The following is a 19,522-nucleotide window of genomic DNA, read 5'->3' as shown; positions in this document are numbered from 1 at the left end:
GTTCTGAGACTAGCCTATACCAGACAACAGTGGTCTGGGGTGAGGGTAAGGGGAGTTTTAAATGCAAAAAGGTGTCAAGAAACTTTTTGGGGTGATGCACATGCTAACTTGATTATGGTAGTGATTAAACAAATTTATACTTTTGAAAAACTCATCAAACTATATATTTAAGATGGGTTTATTTTACTGTATGCAAAGCATATCTTGTTAAAGATTATTTATTCTATTTATTTTTTTAAATCTTTCTTTCTTTCTTTTGAGAGAGAGAGGGAATGAGCAGGGGAGGGGGACAGAGACGGAAAGGGAGAGAGAGGGAGGGGGGTAAGGAGGTGGGGGGGGGGAAGAGAGAGAGAGAGAGAGAGAGAGAGAGAGAGAGAGAGAGAGAGAGAGAATCCCAAGCAGGCTCCATGCTGTCAGTGCAGAGCCCGAGGTGGGGCTTGATCTCACAAGCCTTCAGATCATGACCTGAGCTGCAATCAAGAGTCAGATGTTTAACTGACTGAGCCACCAGGTGCCCCAATAAAGATAATGTTAAAAAATCATTTGCTTAACTAAATCATAATGTTTAAGCATATGTTATGAGTAACCAGCAGACCTTTTTAAAAAATAGAACACAATAAATATTTGTTGGCTTCACCTAAATCATCTGTCAGTTCTATGGCCATTGCGACAATCTAAATTGTCCTGCTGGAGAAGAAAAACACAACAGCTGAAATGACAAAAACCTACTTATTCAGTATTTGTATACACATCTATATAGTTCTTTGGGGAAGAGATTAAGTCAGAAGACCTGACTCAATAGTTCTAAGAAAAATAGATAATTCACTAAGAAACAATAGCATACTTTTTCCTTTTTAACTCTTTGTAGAAATATATTTAAAAAAATACAGAAACTTGGTGATACATATAAAAAAAGAAACTTAGTGATATCATCAGCTTTTAGCTAAGAAAAAAACAAAAAAACAACAAAACAACACGCATGTAAAAATACTGTTGACTATTGACTAAAACAGTCATAGAAGATATTAGTGGCAAAATTAAATCAAAATAACAGTCTAAATCAGTGTTTCACATACTATTTTTTGGAGAAAAACAGATACCTGAACATATCTAATGAAAGATGAGTATCACATTAAATGAGTTTATGTCATGATAGTTTGAACAAGGTTAAACAAGTTTCTTTATCTTTCTTACAAGCTTTAATGTGATAATGTGCACTGTGAATTAATCAGGACTTGGTTAAGGAACTCACACTCCAGGAAATACTGTTGCATGATGATAGCACAAGCCAAATCAAACCAAGTTTTTCCTACATATTTTATTTTCATATCTCTATTTGGAGAACATAATTATGCCTTTTCTTTAAAAATATCTCCTTTAAAAATGTTTTTAAAATCTACATTCCTAACAAATTTCGACTCATCAAGAAAAATTGAATATTGCTCAGATTCTCAGACTCATAACTCACAATATATGTAGAGCTACTCACCTACCAGAGTTGATCCCCTTTCTCTAAAAACAATCACTATTACAATCTGTGGTAAATTCAAACAATTATGAGTCCTTTCTTTAATGTAAAGGGACTTAGCATTTAGTCCTGGACCCTCATGCATAATAACCATTCTACTCTGAACAAATCACCATCTCAAAAGCTCAATTTCTTGAGCTATAAAGTAGTTTAAGGCATAAAGCTGGACTACATGAACTCTATGAAATTTGTTAGCCTAAAAATGTCATTTTCCAACTTATAACATTTAATATTTATTAAACAAAGTGAAAGAGTATTTTAGAAATATAGCTTACATATTTTCAAAATCATCATTAAGTATGAATTCTTTGTGCACAACACCTCCCTCATATATACTATTTAAAACTTTAAATGTGAGATTCATTTTGTCAAAACACAAGATTTTCATGTTCCTCTACTGTCTTAAGTATAACTACATTTTAAACACATCTATGTCTATGAACTGAGGGGAGAGGGACAATGGGCCACAGCTTAATAAAGTCTGAATACCTGAAAGCACAGGATTATCATTCAGTCAAAAGCGAAGTAGATGAACATGCAGTGTCCTCTCAATTGTTAATTATTTTCAAAAGCAAAGTTTAACTTTAACATCAGAGAGAACAATGTTCTAGTGGATCAATAGAAAAATATAGTAATAATGACATCTAACAAATATTCTTTAAGAAATATTAATTATTTACCTGTAATGGACCCAATATGGAGCTTGTTGTATACATAAAAAAGAGACGAAGATAACTTAGAACATTTGCAAATGCAAAAAGCCCTTCTGCCACCAGAGTAGGATGGAATGCATCCCAGTCCTTCCGATCAGCAAAATCATGAAACTAAAGTTAGGAACAAAAGGCAAAGATAGATAGCTCTCTCAACTTAGGAAAATAAAAACCAGTATTCTGACTATTGAAAGAAAACTATTTATGTCTATTTTAGGAGATCTCCTTTTAGGTTTTATGAGGTTCTCTTCTTTTAATACAAATAGCATTGTTTTAACTAAATAAAAGATCTCTACATACATGAGGCAATATCACTCTATATAATAAGAGGTTTTCTCAGAAATTCTTGGGTTTTAAAAAATTAAACATTTTTTAAAAAATGTTATTAAACTTTTTATGAATGAAATGTTTACTGGTTTTCCTTAAATTTTACAACACAAACTTTAAGCATTAAGTAAAATTTAAGTATGTTTGCTCTCAGTTAATTAGCTATCATATTAAATTAACCCTTAAATTAGCCCTTTAACTCAGGTTTCTAGTATGAACCCTAGAAGTTCTTCTCTCTTCCAAATACCAAGGGAGAGAGAGTGCATTATTATACCCAGACATAGAGCGACCACATGTTCCAAATGTCTGGAATAGTCCCAAATTATATACCAGTTTTCCTGGCATAATCATTAATGCCCCCTTATACTCTCAAAGTGTCCTGGTTTGGATAAAAAGTTATATGAGCACTCCACTTCTAGAACTAAAGAGATCAAAGACACCAATGACCCTCAACCTCTTTATTGAGCCATTTATCTATGTATGATCATTTTTTAATTTTCTTAGTAATTTCACAAATCTGGTCATTGAAAATACCTAACAAACATGTTCCATACTACTGATCATTTAAAAGTATGCAGTTTTCTTTTAACAAAGTGAAATGATGTGTAAGTGAATCAGTGTTCTTTTTCTATAGTCCATAAATTAGTCCAAAAACAAGAAAATATTATTATCTCTTAGTTCCTTGACTGTGACACCCTAGAAGAATTCTAAACTTAGGGCTTAAACAAAGATAATTAAAATCTATTATCTTTTCTGGGCCTGGAGTAGCTTACATCTTGGTAAAATTATAAGATGCATATAAAACTAAATTTTTGTCAAATTCTGAATTTAAAAAGAGGCATCAAAAAATAATCACATTTACATCACTCTTTAATAATCATGATTTGGAATGTGTACAACACTATAATGAATTCTTAAAGATAAAACTTTTTTCTGGCAGGTATAAAGAAGACTAACACTAATCAATTGAAGTATCTTTGTGTTCTCACTTTAAGTAGATACACGTTAATGAGGTAAATGAACCTAACTCAGATATAAGGAATCGGCATTTGGTAGAAAGAAAATGCCTAGACAGACCTGGATTTAAATCCAGTCTTGGTTTCTTACTGTGTGGTCTTGGATAAGTTACTTAATATCTCTGAGCTTCCTTTTCCTTACTTGCAAAATGGGGATAAGGACATCTGTCTCATAGAGTCCCTGTGAGGATAAAATGAGATAAAGTATAGCAAGTAGCAACCATGGAGCCTGGCATATAATAGGTAACCAACATTTAAAAGTTATTAACATCCTTTAAACTACTGGAAGGGAGGAAACAACACACACTATTCCCTTACACTGGGATAGTGAAATTAAAATGAAAACACATCAGGTACAGATTTGGGCCAACGTTAACTTTGAGTTATATAGCTACGTTTCCTACACAAACTTCATTTTTGTCTCCAATTAACATAGCTAATAGTCACCTTGTTGTGAGCAACCACTTTGAGGGCAAAAGTTGCCAAATAAAGTGAATTCATGACAAAACTGAGTTGATTACGGGATTCTTCTAAAAAGTCTTCCAACCCTTCATACCAGAGTCTTTTAATGTCTGACCAAATCATCCCTAAAAAAAGGAAGAAAAAAAAATCAGATAATGTTCTTAATTCAATAATAAACTAAAAAATAATTAAAACTCAAAATATTAAATAAACAGCAACTTACATCAAACTATAGTCTCATCCGGAAGAAAAAATAAGAACTTTTTAGTGAAAAGTTCTCAAAATTTGAAAGAAAAAAACCTTAAGTTTTACATGACAATATCTTTCCCAGAGAGAGATTTTAATAAATGATGCTTGTGAGACAAGCATAAGAAAAATAAGGAAACACACACAAACACACCACAAAAGCTTAGTTCCTGACTCTTTTCTCTATTATGCTCACTCCTACAGTGACTTTATCCAGTCTAGTCTAATGGCTTTAAATACTATCTGTGGGCAGACTTTCAAATTTATACCTCTAAATTTGACCTGTATTTATATAATAAATAATATCTCTAAACCCCTCTTCAAAACTCAACAATGTTCTTGACTGCTCTGCATCACCAACTGAATGTTTTAACATATCCAAGATGTGTATTATTTTTACTTTATCTACCTAATTTTAAACATTAATGCATAATGGATTGAACACCACAAAAAGTAAAAGTTCTGACTGAAATCAAGTTACTTGAAATTAACTAACTTCAAAAAAAAATTAAAGTTCCAAAACATGCAGATTAATTTTATAGCTGGAGAACTAAAAGTTAAAATTATACTTTAATTTTTCTCAACTTATTTATTAAATCAATAAAGAACATACTGATAAATCAATGCTTTATACAATAGAAGACTAAATTTTAACATCCTTTTACTCTATAGCAAATAGTGAAAAGACGGGTGAGAAATGCTGAGTTTAAAAACAAGGCTGAAGATCCAGAGGGAAATAAAGACGTCATTAAAAGACCATAAATAGGGGCTCAGTTGGTTAAGCGTCTGACTCCGGCTCAGGTCATGAACTTGTGGTTTGTTAGTTTGAGCCCCGTGTAGGGCTCTGTGCTGACAGCTCAGAGCCTGAAGCCTACTTCGGAATCTTTGTCTTCCTCTCTCTCTCTCTGTTCCTCCCCCTATTCATACTCTGTCTCTCCCTCTCTCTCAAAAATAAATAAAGATTAAAAAAAAAAAAAAAAGACCATAAATAGACGATGTGATTATACCTCTACTCTCCTCCATTCCCCACAGAAAAGGGCAAGAATTATAAAAACTACAGGTCATTTCAAATTTGTATCATACAGCATAATACTTAGAAAAATAATTTTCAGAAAATAAAGTATCTTATATTAAAAACTCTGTCATTTCTAAAGAGATCTGGCTATCATTACAAAGAACTGATTTATATAGAGTGAGTCACCAGGGAAACCTTTAAATTTAAATTTAAATAATGTTTCTATAACAGATAAAAATGTAACCTCATAAGTTCATGGGTTCTTAAAAGGAAAACTAATGATACAATAAAACAAAATAGTTAACTCTTAAAATGCAACCAAGTATAATATGTATCACATTTCAAAATACCTAAGATTCATACCCTTATACCAAAAAAAGCATTCATCAGCAAAATTTTTCTTTTTTAATGATCATGAACAATTTTAGAGACTGAAAATAAAGAATTTTTAACTTCATGTAATTAAGTAATAATAAATAAGTTCAGGATAATATATCATTAGAATAGTGTTAGATAAGTCTTCAATGATCATGAAAGTGTTCGAATTCTTGCTGTATAAACAGTGTAAAATTATAAACCGAACACAGATGTTTATAATGCCACCAAGCAAAGGAGAATTAAATGGTTAAATAAAAGCAGAACTTTTTGGACAAACTTGACACTTACCAATAATCCACAGTATAAGAAGATAGTCTATTCTTTCAAGGGCTGGCCCCATTGTGTTTTTCTTATCCTCATTGTAGACAAGAGAATATAGGTTTAGTAACAGCAGGAATGTGAAATACGATGCTCCATGAATAATAAATTTCATAAAAGGAGTGTGAATGATTTTGCCAAACTGAGATTTGGGAGCTATCAAATAACAAAGTGACAAAACTGGCCAAAAGATACCAACTGTCAAAACAGTCATTATCTTCTTACAGGTGGGCTTACGTCGGTAGCCTGACATCTGTCCAAACCAAACAGTGTTCAGGAACTGCTGGCAGTTAGACTGGGAGACAAACTGAAAATGACACACACACATACAAAAAAAGAAAAAAGAAAAAAGAAAACCTCTAAATACAATCTGATAATACGGTTATTTGACATTCAAAGTTTTAATAATAGTTTAAAATCAATTCTATATAATCCACATAATTTTTGTTTTTTGTTTTTCTTACATTTAATAAAAGAATGTAGAGATTGAGAGCACAGACTCTGGAGCCAGATTACCTGGATTCAAATCCAGGCTCTGCCATTTAATAATTGACCTGTAGCAAGTCTTTATTTATTATTATTATTTTTTTAATTTTTTGTTAACGTTTATTTATTTTTGAGATAGAGACAGAGCATGAACAGGGGAGGGGCAGAGAGAGAGGCAGACACAGAATCTGAAGCAGGCTCCAGGCTCTGAGCAGTCAGCACAGAGCCCGACGCGGGGCTCGAACTCACAGACCGCGAGATCATGACCTGAGCCGAAGTCAGACGCTTAACTGACCGAGCCACCCAGGCGCCCTATGTAGCAAGTCTTTAAACCTCTTTTTTTTTTTTTTTAATGTTTATTTAATTTTGAGAGAGAGAGAGATAGAGCATGAGCAGGGAAGGGGCAGAGAGAGAGCGGAGACACAGAATCTGAAGCAGGCTTCAGGCTCTGAGCTGTCAGCACAGAGTTCGACAAGGGGCTTAAACTCACAGACTGTGAGATCATGATCTGAGCCAAAGTCACATGCTTAACCGACTGAGCCACCCAGGCGTCCCAGGTCTCTAAACCTCTTTAAACCTCAAATTTCCCACCTATTAAATGGTGATAATAGTCTCTGCTCATAAACTTATTAGCAAGGATTAAATGTAAAGCTCTTAGAATAATAATGCCTGATTCATAGCATGCAGCATATAAGTATTAATTATATTATCACTTACTTAGTCATTACTTAATGATTATTACTAGCCTACTTAGCCATTTTGCAAATTTTAATTTATAGACAGTCTCATAATGTTTGTGAAATTTCAAAGTTAACAAGCACAATCCAAAGAAAAAAAACTGATCTCAAAGAACTAATAGGATTTCAATTATAAGAAACCAAGATACGAAGATAGCAATCAAAGTCTAAACATGAGACATATTTACGCTTCATGAAAACATTGAAAACTTCTTAAAATGTATTATACTCTTAAATCTGCTTAAGACTGAATTCTATGTAAGGAAAAAAAAAAGGAAAAATATTGCCAAATAAGAGGGAAATTCTAGTTTAAGTACAGAAATAAATTTACCAAAGTTTACAAAGGCTTCTGAGTTTACAAATTTCAGAAGCAGTATTTTCTCAATATAATGTGCATGCTGTGCAGGACAACACCAGGGTTCTGAATTCTGGACATAATAATGTGATCAGGTTTGAAATTACCAAAGCACAAGAGATCATAATGTCATTCAGATATCTAAATACTAACAGGTCAATCTTCTGTTTTAAAATGATTTACCCTGGGGGCGCCTGGGTGGCTCAGTCGGTTAAGTGTCTGACTTTGACTCAGGTCATGATCTCACCGTTCATGAGTTTGAGCCCCGCATCTGTGCTGACAGCTCAGAGCCCGAAGCCTGCTTCGGATTCTATGTCTCCCTCTCTCTCTGCCCCTCCCCACCCCTCTCTCAACAATAAATAAACATTTTTAAAAATCTTAAAAAAAAAGAAAAGAAATTTCCTAATATACTATACTTGTTTTGGCATTGAAATCTTATTTCATTCTCCATTCTTCTGCTAAGATTGCAGTGCTCTTAGGGAATCTTAATTTGTCTCTAAGATGAAATACTAGGGAGAGAAATAGCTTTTCCTCTCACAAACTATCCAGTTTAATAGCATCCCAAACTTAGTGGTTTCCCCTTCCCCCAAATATCAAAGCAATCTCAGAACTGATTGCTGTCCTTGTCATCCCTCTCTATAATGACGATTTAATTAAGAGTAATGTTAAATATGTAATTGGAAGAACAAAATTTCAACTGGAAATGTTTTAAGTTTGTGGTGGTTTTAAAACATTGAAACAAATTTTTTGCTACTCCTCTCATCAAGAGGTGGATTATCAGTGTTTCCTACCCTTCAATTCAACAAGGTTTGATTGCTTTAATCAGCTGGAAGATGTGATGCTATGTGACTTCTGAGGGTAGGTTTCAAAAGGCCATTGAGCTTCCACTTTGTTTGATGAACATTTGCTCTTGGAGCCATTAACGGCCATATAAAGTGTCCTGAAGCTACCATGCTGTGAGGAAGCCTAGGCTACATGCAGGCACTCTGGGCAGCCCTCAGAGGCTTCTCAGACCATCTCCTCATAGTCAACTCACCATCATGGCTATGCCCCTCCATGATTCCAGTAGTAAGTGCTCAGGTGGCCCACCCTCTATGGATCCACCCACCTGAGCACCCAGCCCCTCATGAGTTCCCTGTCTCAGTCCTCAGCTGCTGCTCAGGCACCAGATATTTCAGTGACGAAGACTCCAGATGATTGTAGCCCCCAATCATCTGAGCTATCACCAGCTGAGACCCTAAACATAGAGAAGCAGGGACAAATTATCCATCCTTGCTGTGCCCTTTCCTAATTCCTGGCCCAAACAATCCAAGAGCATAATAAAATGATTACGAGGTTATTACAAAAGAGTATGAAATAATGAGTCTTATGTTAGGAATTTACCCAAGGGATACAGGAGTACTGATGCATAGGAGCACTTGTACCCCAATGTTTATAGCAGCACTCTTAACAATAGCCAAATTATGGAAAGAGCCTAAATGTCCATCAATTGATGAATGGATAAAGAAATTGTGGTTTATATACACAATGGAGTACTATGTGGCAATGAGAAAGAATGAAATATGGCTCTTTGTAGCAACGTGGACAGAACTGGAGAGTGTTATGCTAAGTGAAATAAGCCATACAGAGAAAGACAGATACCATGTTTTCACTCTTATGTGGATCCTGAGAAACTTAACAGGAACCCATGGGGGAGGGGAAGGAAAAAAAAAAAAAAGAGAGAGGTTAGAGTGGGAGAGAGCCAAAGCATAAGGGACTCTTAAAAAATGAGAACTGAGGGGGCGCCTGGGTGGCGCAGTCGGTTAAGCGTCCGACTTCAGCCAGGTCACGATCTCGCGGTCCGTGAGTTCGAGCCCCGCGTCGGGCTCTGGGCTGATGGCTCAGAGCCTGGAGCCTGTTTCCGATTCTGTGTCTCCCTCTCTCTCTGCCCCTCCCCCGTTCATGCTCTGTCTTTCTCTGTCCCAAAAATAAATAAATGTTGAAAAAAATTAAAAAAAAAAAATGAGAACTGAGGGCTGATGGGGGGTGGGAGGGAGGGGAGGGTGGGTGATGAGTACTGAAGAGGGCATCTTTTGGGATGAGCACTGGGTGTTGTATGGAAACCAGTTTGACAATAAATTTCATATATTAAAAAAATGAATAAATAAAAAAAATAAAAATAAAAATGAGTCTTAGAAGAAATATCTTAAAACCACCATTTACCAATACCTCATACTGTTAATTGGATATCATTATCTACAAATAAACACTCATTGTTAGTAAACTGTCTCAAAAAATAAAATTTAAAATGCATACCTTCCTTCGTCAAGTTCCTGAATCGTGTGTGTGTGTGGATTAGAAATAGGTATTTCCCTTAATAGGAAGGGATGATGCCAGTAGAGCCAGATTCAATTTAGTTATCATATCATGTGCCTCTCCACCTTTGGGTTTCAATGAATTAACAAATAAAAACAAGAAAATATGATATCTGATACTTTATTTTTAAACAGTAAGGCATTATTACTCTAAGTCATAACCTTAATTAATTCTTAAGTAATTGCTCTGACTCACTCCACTACTGTGGAGGAAATAATTTATGTATATCACAGAAAACCTCATACCTCCTTTTGGTTATATTTGATAGCAAGTTTTAGACGACTTAAGTTCATTCTTTCTTCTAGTAATCCCCGTTTGTCAAGAGGTTCATCACTAGATGTATGGTTTAGGATAACTTCCAATTCTCGTGAATTCCGGGCTTGTGCAAGCAAATCTTTAGCAAACATTTTACATTGCCGGGCTAATTCCTCATAATCATTCCTGCAAGATGCAACAGTCTATTATTAGAAATGTCACTTCTAGTCTCTAAGCTGTTTTCAATAGAAAATTATTTACTTGGTAACATTTTAATTCTAATAGGGTCATACAAAATCTGAAGTCATTTTGTGCTGATGGTCAGAAGAATCTACTGGTGCATAAATTCTCCAAAGCTTTGGGGAAAACTGTAACACAATTATACTGCCTGTGCTCACACTGATAATTTTAGATGAGCACAGTATTTCCTTATATATACTGATATTCTTAGAAGTTCGGATTATAGTTGTCAACCAGTTCTTCACTTAACTCATTTGCTCTTCTTCTCTGTAAGTTTGGTATAAAACTTCCTTTTACATTACTTATCTAAACAATAGATAATAATAAGGCTATCCAATAAATATTACTATGTAACTCAACCAGAGGTGCTTTCAATAATAGTCTATAACATGTTCTATGCTACTTCTGATATTAAATAGTATTCTGATTCACTTTTAAAGTGTTCACTTGAACAAAATTCAAGTTGGGAAGAAAAGACATTGAAATACTCCTAGTAAAGAATTTTCTTTCAGAATCACTGTTTCTTGAAACTTAGGATTTAACTGCTGGTTAAAGGCAGGCCTAAATCAACCAATTTGTGAGAAATTAAGTTTTAGCAGATAATCCTCTTTAAAAACATCAGGTTTGTTAAACTTACGTCTTAGTGTAATAACTTGAAAATAAAGTTAGAAATATATATGAATCAATTAGGGTCAGATTTCAGAAAATAATTTTTTATTCAGTTTTTTTTTCCTTAATGGGAGAAGAAGGGAAAATAGAAAAATTTCCCAATGATTACAATAGGAATTGTATACAATAGGATTTTCTATGACCAGCTTACAGAAAATTTTAACTCAAAGAATTAAAAAATTTCCTCAGAGGCTAACATTTTTCTCATCCACTCTTTGCATTTACTATATAACCAAAACTACATAAGAATACTAATTGGATTTCTTAAACAAATGAAATATTACTGCTTCTTAGTCTAGGAATCTAATTACAGATAGGAATATTCATCAAAAGTGTATGTTGTTACACAGAGGTCCCATCTTTAGGTAAACACTGACAGACCACTAAATTCAGAGGTAAAACTAATACATTGTATTAATCTAATTTGCTTAATCTTGAACAAATTACTAGAAAACTAGTAAATGGCTGTATAGTTTAGCTGGAAATACAGTAAACAAGAAGCCAAGAGTCCTATGTTCTAGTTACAACTCTGTTCCTAATTAGATGCTGTTATCAGTAAGATATCTAACTTGTATAGATCACTTTTCCTGTCTATAAAAACCAGGAACAAGTAAAACAAGTAAATGATCACTTCTATGATCACTTCAAAACCTAACTTTGTTATCCTATGATTACAGTATAATCTTGGCAATTGCTTTAAATCCTTTTTGGAAGGAGTTGAATAAATTCTATTTTACATGGTAACTCAGAACTCCAATTATACGACTATAACAGGAAGTTCTTCATATTTAAAAGGAATAATTTACTAACAGCTTCATGTGCTAATAAAGTTAAAAGTACCAACAAGTTACATTTTAATGTGTTCATCAAAATATATACTTTATGTAATAACAGGTTTAAATAAATTTTAATTTATCCAAATTGAAATATACTAGTTCCAAACCTGAACACTTATGAACAGGTATATTTAAAAAGTTTCTAGAACGCAGAGCTATCAAGAACACACTGCTTCTTAGTCAAGGACTTAACTGCTATTAAGGCATAAGACAACTGCAAGCTTCTTATTGCCCTTCCAGTAAATAAAAGTTTGAATTTTTCCAATCTTGTCAAGTCACTAGAGGAGTATAATGCAAGACATGGGGCTCCCACAGCAGCTACACTTAAAAGGAAAGGTAGGGATAGGCATAGCCTGCCCCCCAGAAACCTTACAGCAGGAACTGGCAAGAAATGTTGATCAATTCCTCCTTCTTTGGAGAGCACCAGGGATACTTTAACACAGGGGAAGTCTCAAAACTTTTCCTCAAGTCTACAAAATGTACTTTTCTAAGGACTATTTTTTTTTTTTAATATTTAAATCAGTAGTTTAATAGGCTGGTTTTTCCAAAGCCTTTTTCTGTCCCTCCGATTTAACTATCTCAGAGAAACTGTAACAATGATTCTTTGAGTATACAAAGTGCTAAAATTACATTTAACTCTTCGTTTCAGAAGAAAACTCAGAGTGGCATTCGTCCCTCTTAACCAGTATTATTTTAATGTCTACATGTTATGTGTCTCCTAATAGAAAATCTCACCAAACGGTGAAAAGGGACTATGTCTGTGTGTGTGGAATGGCCCTGAAACACAGAAAGCATTCTATATGCTTCTGAAAGTGATGAAGGATCAGGCTCCAGGTATGATTACAGAATCTGGGAATGAGGGGAGGTAGAACACAGAGGAGTTATAAATAAATTTGCTCTTGCTTAAGGCTATCACTTCCACTATTGTTTACACTGTCCTAGAATGCCTTTGGCAACATTAAATAAAGGTGGCGGGGGTGGGGGATGGTGCAAGAATGGCAAAGGGCAGGTGGGGAAGGAGTGACCTAAGTAATACCAAGGTCTATTCCATTGAATCTGAAGGTAAATCCCAAATAGGTGGCAGCAAGGTCTGGTTCCCTTGGATCAGAAGTAAATAAAAATAAACATTAATTTGGTCTATGAAAAAAACTCAGGCTGAAGAGATTCTGAAAAAAAAAAAAAAGATGTAATTTACAATTTCCATTCATTCCCACCTGAATTCCACCTCCACAAGGCTTAATTCTTTTAAATCAGCACTAAGTTCAAATGCTCTCAGAATTGGATCCTCCTCTGTTAACATTATTAGAGCTGGACTGGCCAAACAGCGATATATATCAAGACGAAACCTGTGATAAAATTCGATTCCGTAATGTAAAATAAATGTATTATACACATATAATTAGTATTTTTAACCTATGATTTTCATAAATTTAAAATTAAAGCACTGTAAAATTAAAAGAAAACAACTATAATATACTTATTACAGGATTAGCTGCATAAGAAGACTTAAAAAAAATAAGTCTTTGTATTCTACAATCCAATTTAATTAAAAAATTACTATTCCTGAACCCAATATTATTTTAAATGAAATATGCTAATAACTAATACATTTTGAATATGATGTGAATGATTATTAAATTTTTCTTTCCTCAGTGATGAGACTGCTTTCATATGCTAGATATATGTAACATATGACTTACTCAACCAGGTTATTTTTTTAAAGATATTTTGAATCTTAAGAATGAAATCATTGGGGTGTCTGCGTGGCTCAGATGGTTAAGTGTCCGACTCTTGATTTCAGCTCAGGGCATGATTTCACAGTGGTGGATGTGGAACCTGCTTAAGGTTCTCTCTCTCTCTCTCTCTCTCTCTCTCTCTCTCTCTCTCTCTCTCTCTCTTTCTGTCCCTCCCCCACTAGTGCTCTCTCTCTCCTTTAAAAAAAAAAAAAAAAAGAACGAAATCATTCATTTATGCACATTCTCTAACAGAAAAGCATGTCCCTTTACCTTCTGTAAAGTAATTAGGTTTCATATTCAATACATAAATAGGAAGCAAAGCAGAAAATTTTTGCTATATATCTTTAATTTGTAAGCATATAATTCTTAATTTCTCAATTTGGTAGATATTATATAATGTGTATTTTCTTTTAAACATAATTAATACATGTTTGTTATTAAAAACAGCAAGCAGTTCAGAAACATGATGGTCCCTAATTCTCCTTCCACCACTCTACTCTTCAAAGATGGTCACATTATGGAGAATTGTCAATACCTTCCTGATATTTTCAATTCACACACAAACATAATCAGACATACTATGTAAAGGAACAACTCTATGTCACTACATATAGAGTCATGTCATTTTTTTCTAAAACTGGATGGTTTTCCATTTGATGGCAGCTCATCAGATCTCCATTAATGGAAATTTCAGTTGCTTCTAATTGTTTACTTCTATAAATAATGCAGCAATGAATATTCTTTAGTTCACATATCTTTTGCATACTAGAATTGCTGGATAAAATGGCCTGTGTATTTTAAATTCTAACATGTTTCCAAAGCGCTAACAATAAGGAGAGCTCATTTCTCCCTACATCATCATCAATATTTTGCCACTCTTGCAGATAAAAACTGTAATTCTAGAGTTGTTTTATTCTGCATTTCTTTATAAGCTTAAGCATCCTTGTATGTTCACTATCCATTATACTTCTTCTGTAAACTGCCTGTTCATTTTCATTAGCCTATTTTTCTGATAATTGTTTTTTTTTTTTTTCTGAAATTTATTGACAAATTGGTTTCCATACAACACCCAGTGCTCATCCCAAAAGGTGCCCTCCTCAATACCCATCACCCACCCTCTCCTCCCTCCCACCCCCCATCAACCCTCAGTTTGTTCTCAGTTTTTAACAGTCTCTTATGCTTTGGCTCTCTCCCATTCTAACCTCTTTTTTTTTTTTTTTCCTTCCCCTCCCCCATGGGTTCCTGTTAAGTTTCTCAGGATCCACATAAGAGTGAAACCATATGGTATCTGTCTTTCTCTGTATGGCTTATTTCACTTAGCATCACACTCTCCAGTTCCATCCACGTTGCTACAAAAGGCCATATTTCATTTTTTCTCGATAATTGTTTTTTTAAATCAATTTGTAAGATCTACATACCAAAGAAATTAGCCCTCTGTCTAGTCAAAGTGTTCTAAATACTTTTTCCCAGTTTCTTGTTCGTCTTTTTCCTTTGTTTGCAATTGAACTTTCCCATGTGGGAACTTAAATTTTTTTAAATGTTTATTTATTTTTGAGAGAGAGAAATATTGCATGCACAGGAGAGGGGCAGAGAGAGATGGGGACAGAGGATATTATGCTAAACCGACTGAGCCACTGAGGTGCCCATAAATTTTTATTTAAACAAACTTATTGAAATATTCCTTATTTACCGTATAGGTTTCAGGTCTTACTTAAGATATAAAAGTAAATTTTGTATAATGCGTTTTTAAGAAAACTGTATTTGTGAAATCCAATTATAAGTTAGCTATTCAATAAAACAAGTATAGCTGTCTTAAGGATTTCTAAAGAGATATTTGCCGACAAAAAAACTGTCCAAAAACTTGAGAAAAGTTTGTATAACTAAGCAACTGTTCTGTTTCTATCAATATTTCTATATTAATTTTATCAGATTATGTCTAAAAAAATGACTTCTGCATTAACCAACATTATCATGTCTCAAAATATATTAAGGATTAATGACAAAATGCACAGCAAGAGTGACAGCTAGTAATGGTGGCAACCAATTTTGTTAGAGTAATAATCAAGTACTGTTGTATAGAAAGTACTTAGATGGAATCTGACAAGTAACGGGGCTGACTCATTTTATAAAATCTATCAATTTGGTATTCAAAATACTATCAAAGTAATGGTGGTGTGAAGAGGTCAATGATTCCACTACACACAAAAAATATGTATACAAATGGATACAATTACAGTTGTCCCTTGAACAACATGGGTTTGACCTCTATGGATTCACTTTTATGTGGGATTTAAAAAAAATTTTTTTTAAGTTTTTGAGAGAGACAAAGCAAGTAGGGGAGGGGTAGAGTGAGAGGGAGACAGAAAATCTCAAGCGGACTCCACACTGCCAGCACAGAGCCCAATGGAGGGCTCAAACCCACAAAACCACGAGATCATGACCTGAGCTGAAACCAAGAGTCGGACGCTAAACTGACTAAGCCACCCAGGCACCATTGTGGGTTTTTTTGATACAGTACAGTACTATCAATGTATTTTGTCTTCTTTATGATTTTCTTAATAACATTTTCTTTTCTCTAGCTTACTTTATGATAAGAATATAGTACATAATACATATAACATACAAGATATGTGTTGACTGACTGTGCTATCAGTAAGGCTTCCAGTCAACAGTAGACTAATTAGTAGTTAAGCTTCTGCGAAATCAAAAGTTATACATGGATTTTTTTTGCTGCACAGGGGGTTGGTGCCCCTACCTCCCACAGTGCTCAAGAGTTAACTGTATTTTTAAAAAATCAACCTTTTCAGGGCAGTGGAAATTATCTACTGAGAATCAATTACTGAAAAACTGTTAGAGCTTCAGGTAAGAATGGTTCGAATCTGTGGTCTTCTTGTCTGAGGCTACCTCTATCACCTCTGCCCCCCCAGTTCTGTCAAGGAGAACTGCAGTTTTCCAGCCTGAGACTGGTAAACCTGTACTTTTGTGCTTAAAGGGGAAAATCAATTCGACTGGAGGCAAAAACCTACAGTTCTGATGGCTGAAATGGTTGGACTTGGAGGAGATGAACAAGGAAAACCTGCAGTTTTATAAAACCAAGCTTGGAGTCTGAGTAGAAACAAACAGTAGACAAACTAGAAATTTAACAGCGAGATCTTGGAAGTGAAAAAAGCCATAAAATAATTCATACAAGGTCTCCAGAGATCTCTGGCAGATTAACGTATTAGGCATATGTGGAGAACATCAGACAGTTTGGTAAAAAGAAAAGACAAGAACTATTGAGAAATGGCTGCAACTTTGACTAACCCACAGATTCATCAGGAGACAGCAGAACTCTTATAGGCCCAAAGTGTATTAGCATAACTTCTACCAAATTAGTGGCTCACCTACAGAGACCCTAAAATGACCCTTAAGAATCAAAGCTAAGGGGCACCTGGGTGGTTCAGCCAGTTGAGCATCTGACATGATCTCTTGGTTCGTGAGTTTGAGCCTCACATTGGGCTCACTGATGTCAGCCTGTCAGCATACAGCCTGCTTCACATCCTCTGTCCCCCTCTCTCTGCCCCTCCCTCACTTGTGCTCTCCCAAAAAATAAATATGAAAAAAAAAGAATCAAAGCTAAAAAATAAAAATAAGAAAAAAAAAAATAAGCTAAGCACAGAGATCAATGATTGTACCTCACAGGGAGACAAGATTCAGCAGACCAGAAAAATAATTTTTAAAAAACCTTAGAAAAGTAAAAGAGTATTGAGACTTGCTATAATATATACTAGACTGTCCAGATTTCAAACAAAGAAATACTAGATGTGCAAGAAAAAGTCAAGCTGTCCCTCACCAAACAGCAACTAAGGGGGAAAATAGATTTCACTAAAATAATCCAGCCAGTTGCTAAAAAAAATAAAATAAAACAAACAAATAACAGCAATAGGCCCCTGAAAATGGAGGGGACTGGCACACAGAGTTGCTATATTATCTAAAATGTCTAGTTTCCAGTAAAAAATTAAGAGACATGAAAAGAAATAAGAAAACATGTCTCATACCCAAGGAGAAAAAGAAAAAAAAAAAAACCCAGGTAATTGAAACTGCCTTTGAGAGTAACCAGAAGTCATATTTAACAGAAAAAGATTACAAAGTAGCCATTATAAATATATTCCAAAACTAAAGGAAGTATGATTAAAGAAGTAAAAGAGGGCATGATGACAATGTTGCATCAAACAGAGAATATCAATAAATAGATAGAAATTATGAAAAAGAACAAAATGGAAATTATGGAATTGAAATGTACAATAACTGCATTTTCAATTCATTAGAGGAGCTTGCAATAGGTTGAGATGTGTACCCCTAGAATTCATATGTTGAAGTCTATCCACCAGTATCTCAAAATGTGACCTTATTTGTAGACAGGGTCTTTACAAAGGTAATCAAGTAACAATGAGACATTAAGGTGGGCCTAAATCCAATATAATTAGTGTTTTTATAACAACGTGGGGGGTAGTGTGGAGACAGGTACACATGCAGGGAGAATACTCTCTGAACATGAAGGTGGCCATCTACAAGCCAGTAACAGAGGCCTGGAACAGATCCCTCCTTCAGAGTCCTCAGAATAAATGAATCATACCAATACCTTGACTTTGGATTCATAGGCTACAGAACTGTAAGACAATAAATTTCTGTTAAGTCATCCAGTGTGGTATCTTATTATGACAGCCTTAAGCAAAATAATGCAGGACGTAACATAAAGAACTACAAAACTTGAAGATATATCAATAGAGATTATGCAAGCCAAGGAACAAAGAGGGAAAAAAAAGAATGAAGAAAAATGAACAGAAATCCACAGAGATATGTAATACTTTTAAGTACAACAACATACTCATAATGGGTATACCAGGACAAAAGAAAAAGAAGAAAAAAAGTTTTGAAAAAATAATGGCTAACAACTTACCAAAATTTACCAAGTACTGAAAAACAACAACTTGCACGTCTAAGAAACTCAACAAATTCTGAGAAGGATGTATACAAAGAGACTCAAACAGAAATATCATGATAAATATGCTGAAAGTCAAAGGCAAGGAGAAAAATTTGAAAACAACAAGAGGAAAATGATGAGGCATTTACAAGGGAACCCCAATAAGACTAACAGCAGACTTCTCAGCAGAAACAATAGAGGGAGCATTCAATATTCAAAAAACTCAAAGAAAAAACTATCAAAAATACTATAACCACCCAAATTATTCTTTAAAAGTAAAAGCAAAATAAGAACTTTACCTGAAAAACAAAAACTGATTAAATATGTTCCTAGCAGACCTGCCTTAGAAGAAATACTAAAGAAAGCTCTTAAAAGCAAGTGATCTCAGATGGGTAATACAAGTCCACATGAACAAAGAGCACCAGCAAAATTATATAATTATAAAAGACACTATAAATACAGATTTTTCTCTGTTAACTGATTTTAAAAAGCAATTATATAAAATAATAATGTACTGTTTGGCCTATGATAACAGAGAAATGTAATACATGTGTAATGTATTCACCAACAGCAGCACAAAATAAGTGATCAGGACTACAGCTATAATAGACTAAGGAAATGATGACAGTAAAATAATAATTATAATAATACACTGGGTTTATAACATTAATAGATGAAATATGTATAACAATAACACAATTAAAGGGATAGAAAAGAGACTACATATATATATATACACACACACACACATATATAGCATTCCATATATTAGAATTAAGCTAGTATAAATCTGAAGCTGATTCTGATAAGATGCATATGATTAGCTCTGGGGCAACCAGTAAAAAAAAACCCTGAAAACATATAATAAATAATTCATTAATAATATTAAA

General features: G+C 34.2%; 1 protein-coding gene across 7 annotated transcripts in view; it reads right to left on the bottom strand.

The window, feature by feature from the left end:
• Positions 1–19,522, bottom strand: part of TRPC1 (transient receptor potential cation channel subfamily C member 1) — a 66,420-nt gene that overhangs the window by 13,497 nt on the left and 33,401 nt on the right. For 6 of the 7 annotated variants that reach the window (XM_047875299.1, XM_047875301.1, XM_047875300.1 and 3 more), the window contains 5 exons: positions 13,148–13,279; positions 10,179–10,374; positions 5,971–6,307; positions 4,029–4,168; positions 2,209–2,352 (listed from right to left, as the gene is read on the bottom strand). In XM_047875299.1, the coding sequence (XP_047731255.1) occupies positions 2,209–2,352; positions 4,029–4,168; positions 5,971–6,307; positions 10,179–10,374; positions 13,148–13,279 (949 nt within the window). The remainder of the gene's footprint in view (positions 1–2,208; positions 2,353–4,028; positions 4,169–5,970; positions 6,308–10,178; positions 10,375–13,147; positions 13,280–19,522) is intronic. The other variant, XM_047875298.1, reaches the window with a different exon arrangement.

This window comes from Prionailurus viverrinus, chromosome C2 (genome assembly GCF_022837055.1).
Source record: "Prionailurus viverrinus isolate Anna chromosome C2, UM_Priviv_1.0, whole genome shotgun sequence".
NCBI classification, from domain to species: Eukaryota; Metazoa; Chordata; class Mammalia; order Carnivora; family Felidae; genus Prionailurus; species Prionailurus viverrinus.
The sequence above is the reverse complement of the archived record's forward strand: the minus strand, read 5'-3'. Positions and strand labels throughout refer to the sequence as shown.